General features: G+C 37.1%; 1 protein-coding gene across 15 annotated transcripts in view; it reads right to left on the minus strand.

Moving 5' to 3' along the window:
* The window catches only part of SIPA1L2 (signal induced proliferation associated 1 like 2), a 730,143-nt gene that overhangs the window by 77,388 nt on the left and 631,832 nt on the right, over positions 1-20,923 (minus strand). For all 15 annotated transcript variants that reach the window (XM_053711127.1, XM_053711126.1, XM_053711122.1 and 12 more), the window contains one exon: positions 18,005-18,224. In XM_053711127.1, coding sequence (XP_053567102.1) covers positions 18,005-18,224 — 220 coding nt within the window. The remainder of the gene's footprint in view (positions 1-18,004; positions 18,225-20,923) is intronic.

Here is a 20,923-nt window from a genome sequence, read left to right on the forward strand (position 1 = left end):
AAACTCACCCTTTCTGTACCGCAGCTCTTCGCTAAACTCAACGCCTCCGGCCGCCCATGGCGCAGCACTCATTTCTCATTGAGGTGACGTTTTTACCTCTAAACCAATAGCCGTGCTAGTCATCTGACAGTGTTCTGTATGCTAGCACGGCTACTGGTTTAGAGGTGGGTGAGTTTACCCTTTTTTTTTTTTACAAACTCATCGCTGAAAGTCCAGTTAATTTTTAGTGGTGGTAAATCCTAGCGTTTTTTTAAACTCTCAGATTTACCATTACTTTAAGTCATGTTTTTCTTTGTTGCATATAAAAGAGGGTGTGTTTTTTTTATTTTTTAAACTAATCTACATGTGATGAAATATACTTGTGGGGTCAACATATAGAAGTGGGTCCTCCTGTTAGTTTCAACTTCAAAATAAAATTGATTACCAACATTTTGTACACATACCACCAAAAAATTAACATGTTTACATAGTGCTCTTTAAATTGTATGATATATATTTCTCTTTTTTACGCCCCTTCAAAAGAAGGAATGGGTAGCACTGAATCCTATCCCAACATTTATGTCACTACTTGTGGAACAAAATATGAGATCCACTGCTATACAAGTCTATGACACAAAGCTCTATTCTATGGATTCACACCCCTAGTCCTCGGAACATTACAACAGACAAGCATTAAGCCGTATCAATGACACAGCTCCCATTATGTCAAGTCAACCTATTTTTAGATAGTGATTATCCACAACATTCAATCTGGTTGGTATGCTCTAACAAACAAAAATGAAAACCACTTGTAAGGACCACTTAATCTCCCTATATATATATATTTTTTTTTTAAAGAACCATTAAAGGGACATTAAACCCCAACATTTTCTTTCATGATTCAGAGAATACAATTTTAAACAACTTTCCAATTTACTTCTATTATCTAATTTGCTTCATTCTTTAGATATCCTTTGTTAAAGAAATACCAATGCACAAGGGTGAGCCAACAATCACATGAGGCATCTATGTGCAGCCACCAATTAGAAGCTACTGAGCCTATATAGATATGCTTTTCAGGAAAGAATATCAAGAGAATGAAGCAAATTAGATAATAGAAGTAAATTAGAAAGTTGTTTAAAATGGTATTCTCCATCTGAATCATGAAAGAAAAATGTGGGTTTAATGTCCCTTTAAATACAGTAGAATTGCATAATTAACATATGCATAACTTTAACTTTCATTGTCCCTGTATCATGTAATAGCATTCATCAAATCAAAGACTTGTATACATTTACAATGAACTCTTGCACATGCTCAGTATGAGCTTGTGCCTCAGACAGTGTGCATACGAAAGTATAAAGTAAATTTTAATGTTTTTATATTTCAAGCTCTATCTCAGTCATGAAAATTTTATTTTTATTTTAGTGTCCTTTTAAATTGTTCATGCTAACACGAAATTGTAAATTTCTGGATAATATTTTCTTATTAAAAACAAGATTAATACAACAATGAAGAGTAGGTTCTGAATTTTACATATTCATAAAACAATGCATAAAACAATTAGGCAACTGGATGTCTGAGTTGCAGAGACATCCCAGAACGTTAAGTAAACAGGCTATCTATCTATCTATCTATCTATCTATCTATCTATATACACACACACACACACACACACATATATATATATATATTTATTTATTAATATCTAGATACACATACATACATATATATATATATATATACACACACACACACAACAGATGGTGTGTATGCAGTCCCACTATCAGCAAACAACTGCCAGGGTGCTCTTGAAAAATTGTAGAATACGTATAAATAAGCACTCGCTGGTCTTCAGATATCAGTGTCAACCAAAATTTGATTCCATGTTCTAACGTTTCGGGACCAAACACTGTCCCTTCCTCTGACAGTCAAAAAGTGAACAAAAGCTGCCTTTTATAGGCTCCTAGTAAAAAGATAAAATGGTAATAAGGGAGGCGCTCAAAGCCAAAGGTATCAACACTAAAACAAATTTAATAAAAACATATAAATGAACAGTGGTACAAATATAAAGGGACGTCTCCCCAAACTGAATTAAGCTAATATCCTAAAAAGTCTAAAATGACTGATAAAACTTGCTCAGGTCTAAAAAACAAACAATGATAATCAGCAGTTCTTATGTGGTTGTTGTAATTAAGGCAAATGTTAATGTCTTTTCTCCATATAGAACCAAATCAATAGTCAGTGTTCCGTTATTGAAAATACCACCAAGCTGCCTTATAAAGTAAAGCCGTAGCTGCCAAATATAGTGTCTAGAAAAATAACTTCGATATCCAAAGCTCTCTTACTTTGTAAGATATCTTTATGTCAAAACCATTAAGCCGTGTACTTTACCAGAAGATAGATTCGTCAGTTGAAGGTCTTACTCCCTCGCCCGGTCCTCACCTCGAGCGGGGCTGACTGCAGCTTTGGCGTCTGACGTCACAGAAAGGTGTTCCGGCTAAAGGTAGAGGCCGATCCCTGCGCTCCCCTCTATGCGCTGTAATCACGGTCCTCTTTGATAAGCCCTGCACTTAGTGCTAATAGCACGCAGGGGACTGAATAACAGGATGATATAATGGATATCCAAAACAGTGTTCCCAAACACAGAGGCTCTGCTCCTTGTGAGAAAATGTCCCAATAGTATAACCCGGGTTATTAAACGAGTCTTGATAAAGCCCATAGGAGGGCGAAACGCGTCGTATGTGTTGGCAGTGTTGTTGTTATCACCATTGTAACAACTAACCATATCTTTGGAATCTCATTTGGAGTCTCATTTAATAACCCGGGTTATACTATTGGGACATTTTCTCACAAGGAGCAGAGCCTCTGTGTTTGGGAACACTGTTTTGGATATCCATTATATCATCCTGTTATTCAGTCCCCTGCGTGCTATTAGCACTAAGTGCAGGGCTTATCAAAGAGGACCGTGATTACAGCGCATAGAGGGGAGCGCAGGGATCGGCCTCTACCTTTAGCCGGAACACCTTTCTGTGACGTCAGACGCCAAAGCTGCAGTCAGCCCCGCTCGAGGTGAGGACCGGGCGAGGGAGTAAGACCTTCAACTGACGAATCTATCTTCTGGTAAAGTACACGGCTTAATGGTTTTGACATAAAGATATCTTACAAAGTAAGAGAGCTTTGGATATCGAAGTTATTTTTCTAGACACTATATTTGGCAGCTACGGCTTTACTTTATAAGGCAGCTTGGTGGTATTTTCAATAACGGAACACTGACTATTGATTTGGTTCTATATGGAGAAAAGACATTAACATTTGCCTTAATTACAACAACCACATAAGAACTGCTGATTATCATTGTTTGTTTTTTAGACCTGAGCAAGTTTTATCAGTCATTTTAGACTTTTTAGGATATTAGCTTAATTCAGTTTGGGGAGACGTCCCTTTATATTTGTACCACTGTTCATTTATATGTTTTTATTAAATTTGTTTTAGTGTTGATACCTTTGGCTTTGAGCGCCTCCCTTATTACCATTTTATCTTTTCACTTTATTTTAGACAATTGCAGGGATTTTTGTCTTTTAAGGGGGTGTATGGTTATCAGTTTGGCCCAGCGCACCTATCTACCTTTCTTTACTTTTAATAGGCTCCTAGTACCCTCCACCCAGGAAGCAGCCAATCAAGGCCGTCTATTAAAGCACACCCCTTCATAAGTGAACCCTCATTGGATAATCAAAGTAAACACCTAAATTACTGTGTACATATAATAACAAATAAAACAATCACAATTTAACATAGGGGTCTTCAGTTGGAACGATCAGTGGGCAAAAGTAGTCTGGTTTGAGTTACAAACTCATAAAAATAAATTACATCCTAAATAAAAAAACAGAATTTATGCTTACCTGATAAATTACTTTCTCCAACGGTGTGTCCGGTCCACGGCGTCATCCTTACTTGTGGGATATTCTCCTCCCCAACAGGAAATGGCAAAGAGCCCAGCAAAGCTGGCCATATAGTCCCTCCTAGGCTCCGCCTACCCCAGTCATTCGACCGACGGACAGGAGGAAATATATATAGGAGAAACCATATGGTAACGTGGTGACTGTAGTTAAGAGAAAATAATTCATCAGACCTGATTAAAAAACCAGGGCGGGCCGTGGACCGGACACACCGTTGGAGAAAGTAATTTATCAGGTAAGCATAAATTCTGTTTTCTCCAACATAGGTGTGTCCGGTCCACGGCGTCATCCTTACTTGTGGGAACCAATACCAAAGCTTTAGGACACGGATGAAGGGAGGGAGCAAATCAGGTCACCCAAACGGAAGGCACCACGGCTTGCAAAACCTTTCTCCCAAAAATAGCCTCCGAAGAAGCAAAAGTATATAATTTAAAAAAAATTTGGTCAACAGGAACCTCATTCTTGAAGGCCCATGTGGAAGCCACAGCCCTAGTGGAGTGAGCTGTGATACTTTCAGGAGGCTGCCGTCCGGCAGTCTCAAAAGCCAATCTGATGATGCTTTTAAACCAAAAGGAAAGAGAGGTAGAAGTTGCTTTTTTACCTCTCCTTTAACCAGAATAAACAACAAACAAAGAAGATGTTTGTCTAAAATCTTCAGTAGCCTCTAAATAGAATTTTAGAGCACGGACAACGTCCAAATTGCGTAACAAACGTTCCTTCTATGAAACTGGATTCGGACACAAAGAAGATACAACTATCTCCTGGTTAATATTTTTGTTGGAAACAACCTTCGGAAGAAAACCAGGCTCAGTACGTAAAACCACCTTATCTGCATGGACCAGATAGGGCGGAGAACACTGCAGAGCAGATAACTCAGAAACTCTTCTAGCGGAAGAAATTGCAACCTAAAACAAAACTTTCCAAGATAATAACTTAATATCTACGGAATGTAAGGGTCCAAACGGAACCCCTTGAAGAACTGAAAGAACTAGATTAAGACTCCAGGGAAGAGTCAAAGGTCTGTAAACAGGCTTGATTCTAACCAGAGCCTGAACAAACGCTGAAACGTCTGGCACAGCTGCCAGCCTTTTGTGAAGTAAAACAGATAAAGCAGAGATCTGTACTTGCAGAAAATCCTTTCTCCAAACCTTCTTGTAGAAAGGAAAGAATCTTAGGAATTTTTATCTTGTTCCATGGGAATCCTTTAGATTCACACCAACAGATATATTTTTTCCATATATTATGGTAAATTTTTCTAGTTACAGGCTTTCTAGCCTGAATAAGAGTATCTATTACAGAATCTGAAAACCCACGCTTTGATAAAATCAAGCGTTCAAACTCCAAGCAGTCAGTTGGAGGAAAACCAGATTTGGATGTTCGAATGGACCCTGAATAAGAAGGTCCTGTCTCAAAGGTAGCTTCCATGGTGGAGCCGATGACACATTCACCAGGTCTGCATACCAAGTCCTGCGTGGCCACACAGGAACTATCAAGATCACCGAAGCCCTCTCCAGATTGATCCTGGCTACCAGCCTGGGAATGAGAGGAAACGGTGGGAATACATAAGCTAGGTTGAAGATCCAAGGTGCTACTATTGTATCCAATAGAGTCGCCTTGGGATCCCTGGATTTGGACCCGTAACAAGGGACCTTGAAGTTCTGACGAGAGGCCATCAGAACCATGTCTGGAATGCCCCATAATTGAGTTATTTGGGCAAAGATTTCCAGATGGAGTTCCCACTCCCCCGGATGCTCCTCCATCGCCAGGGAACTCCTTGTTTCCCCCTGATGGTTGATATATGTAACAGTCGTCATGATGTCTGATTGAAACCTTATGAATTTGGCCTTTGCTAGTCAAGGCCAAGCCTTGAGAGCATTGAATATCGCTCTCAGTTCCAGAATGTTTATCGGGAGAAGAGATTCTTCCCGAGACCATAGACCCTGAGCTTTCAGGGGTTCCCAGACCGCGCCCCAGCCCACCAGACTGGCGTCGGTCGTGACAATGACCTACTCTGGTCTGCGGAAGCTCATTCCCTGTGACAGGTTGTCCAGGGTCAGCCACCAACGGAGTGAATCTCTGGTTATTTGATCTACTTGTATCATCGGAGACAAGTCTGTATAATCCCCATTCCACTGTCTGAGCATGCACAGGTGTAATGGTCTTAGATGAATTTGTGCAAAAGGAACTATGTCCCTTGCCGCAACCATCAAACCTATTACTTCCATGCACTGCGCTATGGAAGGAAGAAGAACAGAATGAAGTACCTGACAAGAGCTTAGAAGTTTTGATTTTCTGGCCTCTGTCAGAAAAACCTTCATTTCTAAGGAAACTATTATTGTTCCCAAGAAGGGAACTCTTGTTGACGGGGACAGAGAACTTTTTTCTATGTTCACTTTCCACCTGTGAGATCTGAAAAAAGCTAGGACAATGTCCGTATGAGCCCTTGCTTTTGACAGAGACGACACTTGAATCAGGATGTCGTCCAAGTAAGGTACTACTGCAATGCCCCTTGGTCTTAGCACCGCTAGAAGGGACCCTAGTACCTTTGTGAAAATCCTTGGAGCAGTGGCTAATCCGAATGGAAGTGCCACAAACTGGTAATGCTTGTCCAGAAAGGCGAACCTCAGGAACCGAAAATGTTCCTTGTGGATAGGAATACGTAGGTACGCATCCTTTAAGTCCACCGTGGTCATGAATTGACCTTCCTGGATGGTAGGAAGGATCGTTCGAATGGTTTCCATTTTGAACGATGAAACCCTTAGAAACTTGTTTAGAATCTTGAGATCTAAAATTGGTCTGAATGTTCCCTCTTTTTTGGGAATTATGAACAGGTTGGAGTAAAAACCCATCCCTTGTTCTCCTAATGGAACAGGATGAATCACTCCCATGCTTAACAGGTCTTCTACACAGTGTAAGAATGCCTGTTCGAAGATAAATGAGACCCGTGGAACCTTCCCCTTGGGGGTAGTTCCCTGAATTCCAGGAGATAACCTTGAGAAACTATTTCTAGCGCCCAAGGATCCTGAACATCTCTTGCCCAAGCCTGAGCAAAGAGAGAAAGTCTGCCCCCCACCAGATCCGGTCCCAGATCGGGGGCCAACACTTCATGCTGTTTTGGTAGCAGTGGCAGGTGACTTGGCCTGCTTACCCTTGTTCCAGCCTTGCATCGGCCTCCAGGCTGGCTTGGTTTGAGAAGTATTACCCTCTTGCTTAGAGGGTGTAGAATTTGAGGCTGGTCCGTTTCTGCGAAAGGGACGAAAATTTGGTTTATTTTTAGCCTTAAAAGACCTATCCAGAGGAAGGGCGTGGCCCTTTCCCCCAGTGATGTCTGAAATAATCTCTTTCAAGTCAGGGCCAAACAGTGTTTTACCCTTGAAAGGGATGTTAAGCAAAAGCGCTCTGCGCGCCACGATAGCAAACCCTGAATTATTCGCCGCTAATCTAGCTAATTGCAAAGCGGCATCTAAAATAAAAGAGTTAGCCAATTTAAAAGCTTGAACTCTGTCCAAAACCTCCTCGTACGAAGATTCTTTATTGAGCGACTTTTCTAGTTCTTCGAACCAGAAACACGCAGCTGTAGTGACAGGAACAATGCATGAAATTGGTTGTAGAAGGTAACCTTGCTGAACAAACATCTTTTTAAGCAAACCCTCTAACCTTAAATCCATAGGATCTTGAAAGCACAACTATCTTCTATAGGAATAGAAGTGCGTTTGTTTAGAGTAGAAACCGCCCCCTCGACCTTGGGGACTGTATGCCATAAGTCCTTTCTGGGGTCGACTATAGGAAATAATTTCTTAAATATAGGGGGAGGACAAAAGGTATGCCGGGCCTTTCCCACTCCTTATTTACTATGTCCGCCACCCGCTTGGGTATAGGAAAAACATCGGGGGGCACCGGAACCTCTAGGAACTTGTCCATCTTACCTAATTTCTCTGGAATGACCAAATTGTCACAATCATCCAGAGTAGATAATACCTCCTTAAGTAGTGCGTGGAGATGTTCTAATTTAAATTTAAAAGTTACAATATCAGGTTCTGCTTGTTGAGAAATTTTTCCTGAATCTGAAATTTCTCCCTCAGACAAAACCTCCCTCCTGGCCCCTTCAGATTGGTGTGAGGGTATGTCAGAACAGATATCATCAGCGTCCTCTTGCTCTTCAGTGTTTAAAACAGAGCAATCGCGCTTTCTCTGATAAGTAGGCATTTTGGATAAAATGTTTGCTATAGAGTTATCCATTACAGCCGTTAATTGTTGCATGGTAATAAGTATTGGCGCACTAGATGTACTAGGGGCCTCTTGTGTGGGCAAAACTGGTGTAGACACAGAAGGGGATGATGCAGTACCATGCTTACTCCCCTCATTAGAGGAATCATCTTGGGCAATATCATATCTATGGCATTATTATCCCTACTTTGTTTGGACATTATGACACAAATATATCACATATATTTAAAAGGGGAGACACATTGGCTTTCATACATATAGAACATCGTTATCTGATGGTTCAGACATGTTAAACAGGCTTAAACTTGTCAACAAAGCACAAAAAACGTTTTACAATAAAACCGTTACTGTCCCTTTAAATTTTAAACTGAACACACTTTATTACTGAATATGTGAAAAAGTATGAAGGAATTGTTCAAAATTCACCAAAATTTCACCACAGTAACTTAAAGCCTTAAAAGTATTGCACACCAAATTTGAAAGCTTTAACCCTTAAAATAACGGAGCCGTTTTTACATTTAACCCCTATACAGTCCCAGGAATCTGCTTTGCTGAGACCCAACCAAGCCCAGAGGGGAATACGATACCAAATGATGCCTTCAATAAGCTTTTTCAGTGATTCTTAGCTCCTCACACATGCATCTGCATGCCTTGCTTTCCAAAAACAACTGCGCATTAGTGGCGCGAAAATGAGGCTCTGCCTATGACTAGAAAAGTCCCCCAGTGAAAAAGGTGTCCAATACAGTGCCTGCCGTTTTTATTAAAACAATCCCCAAGATTTAACAACTATTAAAAGTAATAATCTGCCAAATATACTTAGTAAAGTAATCGTTTTAGCCCAGAAAAATGTCTACCAGTTTTTTAAGCCCTAATGAAGCCCTTTATTCTTTTACTTAAACTAAGAAAATGGCTTACCGGTTCCCATAGGGAAAATGACAGCTTCCAGCATTACCAAGTCTTGTTAGAAATGTGTCATACCTCAAGCAGCAAAGTCTGCCCACTGTTTCCCCCAACTGAAGTTACTTCATCTCAACAGTCCTGTGTGGAAACAGCCATCGATTTTAGTAACGGTTGCTAAAATCATCTTCCTCTTACAAACAGAAATCTTCATCTCTTTTCTGTTCCAGAGTAAATAGTACATACCAGCACTATTTTAAAATAACAAACTCTTGATTGAAGAACAAAAACTACATTTAAACACCAAAAAACTCTAAGCCATCTCCGTGGAGATGTTGCCTGTGCAACGGCAAAGAGAATGACTGGGGTAGGCGGAGCCTAGGAGGGACTATATGGCCAGCTTTGCTGGGCTCTTTGCCATTTCCTGTTGGGGAGGAGAATATCCCACAAGTAAGGATGACGCCGTGGACCGGACACACCTATGTTGGAGAAAAGAAATTACACCCAAAGTAAAAACATAAACAAAGTCAGAAAGAGGGGGCCACGCCCATAACAGACCAATCAGCACCATGTAAATATCAATTAAAGAGCACCACGGTCAATAAGGGGCAGGGGGCTCATTAGAGCCAACCCCTATTGGGTGGGAACCATACCCATCAGCTGGTACCACAGCATCCGACCCAAATGCAGATATCACTATGAGACAAAAAACTAACGAGTGCCAACTGGTGAACAGAGAGAGAGCCAAACATGTCCACTAACAGGACATGTAACACAATCCATTTTACCACCACTAGACACATGTAATCTACAACAATCATATAAACAACGGATCCATCTAGTCACCCAATTCACATAATACAGGGGGTTCTTGGCACCAGTTAGTGCTTGTGTCTTGTTGTTTCAAGGTGTTACTACCAGGTATGGTAGAGGCTGTAGTGTATATTTTGCTTTCTCTGACAGGTGACAGCTGATGTCCAAAATAAAGGGGGTTGGCTTTATCGATGAGTAGTGATATCCCTGCCTTTTATTGACCGTTGCGCTTTCCAATTGGGACTTGCATGGTGTCTTGATCAGCCACCCTGCCCTCCCCTATATTATGTGAATTGGGTGACTAGACGGATCCGTTGTCTATATGATTGTTGTAGATTACATGTGTCTAGTGATGGTAAAATGGATTGTGTGACATGTCCTGTTAGTGGACACGTTTGGCTCTCTCTCTGTTCACTAGTTGGCGTTCGTGACTTTTTTGTCTCATAGTGATATCTGCGGTTGGGGCGGATGCTGTGGTAAATATTTTTTGACAGGTATCAGCTGATGAGTACTGTTCCCACCCAATAGGGGTTGGCTCTAATGAGGCCCCTGCCCCTTATTGACCATGGTGCTCTTTAATTGGTATTTACATTGTGTGGATTGATGATTTAGTCCGTTCCCTGCCCTCCTCTGTGTTTACTTTTCACTCCTGATATTTATGTGATCACTATCTAAGTTTATCTATATGATCTGGCTGTGGCGGACTCCTCCTGCATAACTAAAGCCATGGGTTGGTGGATCAGTTTAAGTCTTTATGCTTGTGTATATATTTTGCATTGTTATCAAACTGACAGCGGTCTCCGCCTCCAGCTACTCCATTTTGCTCTAGCTGAGGTGTGTGTGTGTGTGAATCGTGGATCTTAGATTTGTATGCAGTACCTTGGTGAATGTATCTGTTGTCGGTTTCAGTTGGTTATATAGAGTATTATGCTTAGTGCTAACTATTTACTTTGGTCCGGGTTTGACAGATTACTTTAACCATCATATGGGCAGACCACTCTGACATCATGTTCAGCCTTGGGTGCTGATTGGTCTGTTATGGGCATGGCCCCCTCTTTCTGACTTTGTTTATGTTTTTACTTCGGGTGTAATTTCCTTTTTTTTATTTTGGGTGTAATTTCTTTTTATGAGTTTGTAACTCAGACCAGACTACTTTTGCCCACTGATTGTTCCAACTGAGGACCCCTATGTTAGTTAGATTGTGATTGTTTTATTTGTTATTATATGTACACAGTAATTTAGGTGTTTACTTTGATTATCCAATGAGGGTTCACTTATGAAGGGGTATGCTTAATGGATGGCCTTGATTGGTTGCTTCCTGGGGGAGGGTACTAGGAGCCTATAAAAGGCAGCTTTTGTTCACTTTTTGACTGTCAGAGGAAGGGACAGTGTTTGGTCCCGAAATGTTACAACATGGAATAAAATTTTGGTTGACACTGATATCTGAAGACCAGTGAGTGCTTATTTCTACGTATTTTATATATATATATATATATATATATATATATATATATATATATATATATATTTATATATATATATATATATATATATATATATATATATATATATATATATATATATATATATATATATATAAAAACAAAGATATACACACATGGGTGGAAATTTATTGTTATATTCTAGTCAGGAAATAAAAACTACTAGTTAAGAGGGTAACAATTACTAGTCCACTATGTTAAAGATAGGAAAAAGTCAAAGGTTATACTCGACCAGGATTAGTGGAAATTTCATGCCATATAATATAAACACAATCACATCCTAAAGGTATATAAAACACAATAGTAAATTACCCTTAAAATGTGTCATTATGCATATTTAAAAAGTCAATATACTTTCATTATTTTGTTTCTTTTTCCTGTAATTTAATCTTGAAATTGTGCCCCTCCCACTAAAATTGGAACTGCTAACTACTTCAAATTCCTCCTAACCCTGCTAAATTTGACACTTATTTGATCACTGTAGTAGCCTATTTATATCTGTCCCTTGGCTCAGCAAAGGAGATGCTTTAATAATGGTGTGTTACTGGACTGCAAAATAATTGCAACATTTTGTTAACAAATTGACAGTTTAAATGTTTTTAAAACCTTAAAGGGACACTGAACCCAAATTTGTTCTTTCGTGATTCAGATAGAGCATGCAATTTTAAGCAACTTTCTAATTTACTATTATCACATTTTCTTCATTCTCTTGGCATCTTTATTTAAAAAAGCAAGAATGTAAGTTTAGATGATGGCCCATTTTTGGTGAACAACCTGGGTTGTTCTTGCTGATTGGTGGATGAATTAACCCACCAATAAACAAGTGCTGTCCAGGGTCTGAACCAAAAAATAGCTTAGATGCCTTCTTTTTTCAAATAAAGATAGCAAGAGAGCAAAGAAAAATTGATAATAGGAGTAAATTAGAAAGTTGCTTAAAATCGCATGCTCTATCTTAATCACAAAAGAAAAAATCTTGGTTCAGTGTTCCTTTAATTTTGAATATATAGACCTTTGGAAAGGTAATATTTAAATATTTGTAATATTTAAAGGGACACTAAACCCAAAATTTTTCTTTCATGATTTAGATAGAGAATACAATTTTAAACAACATTCCAATTTACTTCTATTATTTAATTAGCTTCATTCTTTAAATATCCTTTGTTGAAGAAATAGCAATTCACATGGGTGAGCCAATCACACGAGTCATCTATGCACAGCCACCAATCAGCAGCTACTGAGCCTATCTAGATATGCTTTTCAGCAAAGGATATCACGAGAATGAAACAAATTAGATAATAGAAGTAAATTAGAAATTTGTGTAAAATGGTATGATCTTTCTAAATTATGAAATATTTTTTTGGGTTTCATGTCCCTTTAATTGCTAATAAATATTATGCATATATAGAAATTATAAAATGACATAATAAAAAAAAATTGTTTTATATTTCTATAATTAATTTGGACATGGAATATTTTGCCTTAATTTCTAATTTAATACAAAATTTAGAACATCATACCCTTAAAATTAATTTTGACTATACAGTTATAGTTGAAAATATATAAAACTGACAAGTGTTTATTCCACAAGGTATAATCTTTTTCTTAACCACTTGATGCGGTTAGGACATTCCATGCCGTCCTAAAAGCGATAGGTTTAAACGCCTTTAGGACAGCATGGAATGTTCTAACTTTTGTAGCGTCCTGCTCCATTCTGAAAAAAAATGGTGGCTGATCTGACTGGGGGGACGTGCCTAGCAACGCAGGCAGTTCGGCAGAAACCAATCAGCGCCGCTTGAGAAGCACATGATCACTGTGACAAGCATGTGCTTTATTTTCCTTTTTTTTATGATTGGAAGTTGGAAGGATGGGTTCGTCCTGAAGGGGTTAACTTACTACTGAAGGGGTTACTTTTACCATATAGCTTTCCTACAGCATTATAACACAAACAGGAAACACCTATGGTTTATATATCAATGTATGATTATTTTTAGCAGGCTCTTATATATGTTATTAACGTTTGGGCAAAGCATCCTTTAGCTCATTTGTTGTCCAATATACAATCAACATTCATTTTATAGTTCAATATTTAATACCAGCATGCAAGAAGTACAAAATAATTTGGCATAATTGCTGTTGTATCACCATGAGAGAACCATTAAATGTTGGCACAAGTTGTGACATATTATTCAACATAGAATAGAATTCAACACAGAGCATGTGCCATTATTGTGTTTTTATTCTATGGAGTCGCAGAAGGTCTTTACCATCCCTCTCTTGCTGAGAAATCTTGTAAACACACTTTAATCCTTACAGCTAACAACCACACCATTTGATGCAAGCATAATATTTACAGTGTAGAATGGGTATTTATATTTTAGTTGGACTTTTAATAAAGCTTCTTTTTTTTTTTTTTTAAAGAAAGAAAATATTTTTCATTTATAATATTTAACAGCTGCTGATAGTTCTGCTATTTCCATAATAGGCTTGCTAAAGGACTTAATTGGACATTCTGGTCAAAATTTAAATGCACATAGATGAATTACATATTTGAATAGAAACATATTTGCAATATAAATGTATTAGCAAAAATGCTTCTAGTAAAAGTTACCACTGTTTTACTGTTAACATTTTTCTCTGCAAGTTCTCAGTGCACAAGCATTTTAAATGCTGCAGATGCTAGGAGCGTCAGTGGGACTTGTATATCATTTTAGCCTGAGACAGCTACACATTAATTTCTCATATCAATGCAGGATCCCGTTCATATATGCCTCATATCTACCAATGCAGAGAAGATAAGATAAGCATACCTAAGAAGGCATTCAAGGGGTGTATCTTTAAGAATGCTCAGAATCTGGAATACCCTTAAAATGTTGCCAACGAAATGGCAGTTTTACACGTTTTTAAAAAAAATGTTTTGCATGTAAATCTTTAGTAATACAGTAGAAATGAACTGACCAATACACAATAAATAAAAAACAAACAATGCAAAAACATTCTGAATATTTTCTGGCAAATTTCAAAGTTAATACAATTTTCTCTCCCCCTGTATCATGTGACAGCAATCAACCAATCAACAAATGCAAATAAGTATATACTGTGCACTTTTGCACATGCTCAGTAGGAGCAGGAGCCTCAGAAAGTGTGTATATAAAAAGAATGTGCACATATTGATAATGAAAGTATACTGGAAATGTTTTTTGTTTTTTGTTTTTTAATTGTATGCTTTATCTGAATCATGAAACTTTAATTTTGACTTAAGTGGCCCTTTAATTGTTGATAAATATGTTTGATAAAAAGGGACATGAAACCCAAAACTTTTCTTTCATGATTCAGATAGAGAATACAATTTTAAACAACTTTATAATTTACTTATATTATCTAATCTGTTTCATTCTCTTTGTATCATGTGTTGAAGGAGCAGCAATGCACTAATGGTTTCTAACTGTAGACATGGGTGAGCCAATCACAATCAATATATTTATGCAGCCACCAATCAACAGCTAGATCCTAGGTTCTCTGCTGTCCCGAGCTTGCTTACATAAACCTTTCAGCAAAGGATAGCAAAAGAAGGAAGCAAATTAAATAATAGAAGTAAATTGGAAAGTTGTTTAAAATTGTATTCTCTATCTGAATCATGAAAGAACATTTTTGCGTTTCATGTCCCTTTAATGCCCCTTCAAGTAGCACATTTGACGGCACTCCAAGGCTATTAAAGGGAAATAAAACCCCAAAAATGTATTTCATGATTCATATAGAGAATACAATTTTAAACATTACAATTTACTTTTATTATGTAAATTGCTTCATTCTTTTGATATCCTTTGTTGAAGAAATAACAATGTGCATGGTGAGCCAATCACACAAGGCATCTATGTGCAGCCACCAATCAGCAGCTACTGAGTCTATTTAGATATGCTTTTCAACAAAGAATATCAAGAGAATGAAGCAAATTAGATAATAGAAGTAAATTGGAAAGTTGTTTAAAATTGAATGCTCTTTCTAAATTATGAAAGAACAATTTGGGGTTTTATGTCGCTTTAAGTTATGCAAATAAAATACATTACAATCACATACAAATTTCAGTTCTTCAGGGATCTTAAGTAATTTATAGCTGAACATAAAAACATCATTCAATCATTTTATATTATTAAAGTTATCACAATATAAACTTTTTTTTTTTTTTTTAAATCAAACTCTTGACTTAAAGGGACATGAAACCCAATTTTTTTCTATCATGATTTAGACAGAGCATACAGAGCAAATTATAAACAACTTTCTAATTTACTTCTATTCTCTATTTTGCTTCATTCTCTTGATATTCTTTGCTGATTTGCTGATTGGTTCACCGTGTGCATCGCTATTTCTTCATTAAAGTATATCTAAAGAATGAAGCAAATTAGGTAATAGAAGTAAATTGGAATGTTGTTTAAAATTATATTCTCTACCTTAATCATGAAATAAAATGTTTGGGTATAGTGCCCCTTTAATAAATTGGATAAGACTCCTATGCAACTATTATTTGGTATGGTCAGTTAACTATTAAAATTAGCAGTTTTGGTGATCAGGTGTATTTTCTAGTGATGTTTAAAGGGACACTGAACCCAAATTTTTTCTTTTGTAATTCAGATAGAGCATGCAATTTTAAGCAACTTTCTAATTTACTCCTATTATCAATTTTTCTTTGTTCTCTTGCTATCATTATTTGAAAAAGAAGGCATCTAGGTTTTTTTTGGTTTCAGTACTCTGGACAGCACTTTTTTATTGGTGGGTGAATTTATCCACCAATCAGCAAGGACAACCCAGGTTGTTCACCAAAAATGGGCCGGCATCTAAACTTACATTCTTGCATTTCAAATAAAGATACCAAGAGAATGAAGAAAATTTGATAATAGGAGTAAATTAGAAAGTTGCTTAAAATTTCATGCTCAATCTGAATCACAAAAAAAAATGGGTTCAGTGTCCCTTTAACTTGTGTTTATTGCAAACTTTAAAATAAGTGTAGTCACTTGAATCTAAGTTTAGAAGTATATTCTATTGATACCTTATGTGTTTGTCACAGGAGGCTCAGTACAATTTTTGACGACATATATATACAGTTTAAGAAACATTCAAAGGGGGACACTGAACCCAAATTTTTTCTTTCATGATTCAGATAGAGCATGCAATTTTATGCAACTTTCTAATTTACTTCTATTATCAATTTTTCTTTGTTCGCTTGCTATCTTTATTTGAAAAAGAAGGCATCTAAGCTTCTTTTTTGGTTAAGACCTCTGGACAGCACTTTTTTATTGGTGGATTAATTTATCCACCAATCAGCAAGAATAACCCAGGTTATTCACCAAAAATGGGCCGGCATCTTAACTTACATTCTTGCATTTCAAATAAAGATACCAAGAGAATGAAGAAAATTTGATAATAGGAGTAAATTAGGAAGTTGCTTAAAATTGCATGCTCTATCTGAATCACAAAATAAAAAAATGTGGGTTTAGTGTCCCTTTAAGTGACAATCTAGTAAAATGTAACTCATGATTCAGATAGGGCATGCAATTTTAAATAACTTTCTAATTTACTTTTATCATCAAATTTGCTTTGTTCTCTTGGTATTCTTTGTTGAAAGCTAAAATTAGGTAGACTCATATGCTAATTCCTAAGCCCTTGAAGGCCACCTCTTATCTCAGTGCATTTGACAGTTTGTCAAAGCTAGATAGCACTAGTTGATGTGTGCCATATAGATAACATTGTGCTCAGTTCCGTGAAGTTACCGAGGAGTGAGCACTGATTGGCTAAAATGCAAGTCTGCCAAAAGAACTGAAATAAGGGGGCAGTCTGCAGAGGCTTAGATACAAGGTAATCACAGAGGTAAAAAGTATATTAATATAACTGTGTTAGTTGTACAAAACTGGGGAATGGGTAATAAAGGGATTATCTATTTATTTTTTTTAAACAATAACAATTCTGGATTAGACTGTCCCTTTAAAGTGCAAAAAGAAAATTCTGTTATAGCATTTTATTAATGCACTATTGCTTGTATATAGCTGTGTGTTTAACTCATGGAAATTGGTAAAATATATAGTTAAAATCAGATGGTAGCACCATCTCCTTCCATGTAGTGCTCCAGACACCTACCAAGGTATCTTTTCAACAAAGAATATCATTGGAACAAAGCAAATTTGATAATAGAACTAAATTGGAAAAAAAAAAAAATTAATTCTCTGTCAATCACAAAAGAAAATGTTTGGGTTTTCATATCCTTTTAATTTTAAAACATTTCTAGGTCCTTATGGGAGAAAAGTTATATAAATTATTAATTATTATAAATTTGTCTTTAGTATAATTGCTGTGTATATGGATTTCTGATGTATACCAATCAGTGTCTTAGAGGCTTTAAAGGCACATAAAAAATGTTAAGATATATATATATATAAAATGTTTAACATGTAGCATAACAAAAAATACTTTTTTTTACGCATAACACTTGTGCATGTTATTTTTACAGAATTTCCTGACTAGGTTTATTTTTATTTTCAGGTGACAAAATTCAATGATTGTGCATTCAATTGTGTTTATGCTCTTACAGAGCTATGTAGTATATATAGAGAGAATACATCCTGCAAAAGACATACTTACTTCGTAGATTTCCCATTCCAGGGGTCAAGTGTGTTCGGGCAGGAAGTGTGCTATGGTACGGTGGGGTTGTGCTAAACAGGATGTCATTTGGCAAAGCCTGATCCAGGATTGAACTGCGTGAACTGGCGTAGGAAGATCCTCTGCGATTACTACATACACTCTCATCAGAAAGTGTTCGATAAAGGGATCTTCTTGGAGACAGACTCCCGTAAATAGAAAACTAGAGGGTAAAACATATTATATTAATAACATTTAACAAGTGTATTTTATAAATTCATTAGTGTCTGGAAATCCAGTTTATTTATGTCTGTCTTAACAAAACACTTGGTTTGAAAGACAGAAGTATGTTATAACAGGTAAACAGCTTTAAAGGGACAGTAAAGTCAAAACTAAACTTTCATGAAACAAATTTCCAATTTTTTTTTTTTATAATCAAATTTACTTTGTTCTTCTGGTATCCTTTGCTGAAGGGCATACCCTATGTAGGCTGAGAAGCAGAAATGCACTGCTGGAAACTAGCTGCTGATTGGTGGCTGTACATATATGCCTAATGTTATTGGCTCACCAGGTGTGTTCAGCTATCTCCCAGTGGTGCATTGCTGCTCCTAAGTCTACTATTCAACAAAGGATTCTGAGAGAATGAAGCAGATATGGGTAGATAAGGTAAGCAAAATGTCAAGTTCTTCAAAATGTCATACTCTGTCTCAATTGTGAATGTTTAATTTTGACTTGACTATCCTTTTAACACTTTTTTATTTATTGCTTGTTCCATTAACATTTTTTTAAATGTCTTGCTAAGTGCAATAACTCTTAAAATTATAATACAAAATGCTCATGCATATTTATCATGATACAATGTTTTATTTTATTTTTCCTAAGAACTTAAACATTTCTTTTACTTTTTGAATTATCAAATGGCATCACACTTATTTTTACCAATATATACAGAAATGTAATTTATTCCCAGCTTCAAAATATTTTAAGGTGGCAATTCATCTCTATGAGTAACTTTCTAACCTAGTTGCCTTGCCTCATGTAAATCCCAATAGAAAAATATCATACAGTAGATTATTAAACTATTATATCTTTAGCCAAGAAATATGATGATATAGTGATCTGTTGGCTGAAAATGGTAGCTCCTTATTTGGGATTTGTCCATCTATGACGCAGTAGAGTATTTCACAGTTTACTTTATGTCTAGCAACATTATCTGAGTGTTAAAACACCAAGAGATGAGTCACATAGATAAATGGTTCATTAGTCCCAAGTGGGACTTCAGAGTTTATGGTCTTGTAACACCTCACTTTACATACAAAAGACCGTAACTTCTGTCACTGACGCAATACTGAGGTGAACGCAACATACGTTTAGATGAAAAGATGGGGAAAAAATGCACATCTTAATCTTCCTGTGAAATAAAGTTTTAAAATATTATCACTGCTGCAGTCTCTAACGCCTAGATTTAGAGTTTTGCGGCCAAAGGGGTGCGTTAGCTACGCGTGGATTTTTCCCCCCGCACCTTTTAAATAACGCTGGTATTGAGAGTTTTCTGAAGGGCTGTGTTAGGCTCCAAAATGGGAGCGTACAGGCATATCTACCGCCACTTCAACTCTCAATACCAGCGGTGCTTACGGACGCGGCCAGCTTCAAAAACATGCTCGTGCACGATTCCCCCATAGGAAACAATGGGGCAGTTTGAGCTGAAAAAAAAACTAACACCTGCAAAAAAGCAGCGTTCAGCTCCTAACGCAGCCCCATTGTTTCCTATGGGGAAACACTTCCTAAGTCTGCACCTAACACCCTAACATGTACCCCGAGTCTAAACACCCCTAACCTTACACTTATTAACCCCTAATCTGCCGCCCCCGCTATCGCTGACCCCTGCATATTATTTTTAACCCCTAATCTGCTGCTCCGTACACCGCCGCAACCTACATTATAGCTATGTACCCCTAATCTGCTGCCCCTAACATCGCCGACCCCTATATTATATTTATTAACCCCTAATCTGCCCCCCCAACATCGCCGCTACCTACCTACACTTATTAACCCCTAATCTGCCGACCGGACCTCACCGCTACTCTAATAAATGTATTAACCCCTAAAGCTAAGTCTAACCCTAATACTAACACCCCCATAAGTTAAATATAATTTTTATCTAACAAAATAAATTAACTCTTATTAAATAAATTATTCCTATTTAAAGCTAAATACTTACCTGTAAAATAAACCCTAATATAGCTACAATATAACGAATAATTATATTGTAGCTATTTTAGGATTTATATTTATTTTACAGGCAACTTTGTATTTATTTTAACTAGGTACAATAGCTATTAAATAGTTAATAACTATTTAATAGCTACCTAGTTAAAATAATTACAAAATTACCTGTAAAATAAACCCTAACCTAAGTTACAATTAAACCTAACACTACACTATCAATAAATTAATTAAATAAACTACCTACAATTATCTACAATTAAATCAACTAAACTAAATTACAAAAAAACCCCACTAAATTACAAAAAATAAAAAAAGAATACAATAATTTTAAACTAATTACACCTACTCTAAGCCCCCCAAAATAAAAAATGCCCTACCCTATTCTAAAATAAAAATTAAACAGCTCTTTTACCTTACCAGCCCTTAAAAGGGCCTTTTGCGGGGCATGCCCCAAAGTAAACAGCTCTTTTGCATTTTAAAAAAACATACAATACCCCCCCCAACATTACAACCCACCACCCACATACCCCTAATCTAACCCAAACCCCCCTTAAAAAATCTAACACTAAGCCCCTGAAGATCTCCCTACCTTGTCTTCACCACGCCGGGTATCACCGATCCGTCCAGAAGAGGGTCCGAAGTCTTCATCCTATCCGGCAAGAAGAGGACATCCGCACCGGTAGACATCTTCAT

Source organism: Bombina bombina, chromosome 4 (assembly GCF_027579735.1).
Source record: "Bombina bombina isolate aBomBom1 chromosome 4, aBomBom1.pri, whole genome shotgun sequence".
Taxonomy (NCBI): domain Eukaryota; kingdom Metazoa; phylum Chordata; class Amphibia; order Anura; family Bombinatoridae; genus Bombina; species Bombina bombina.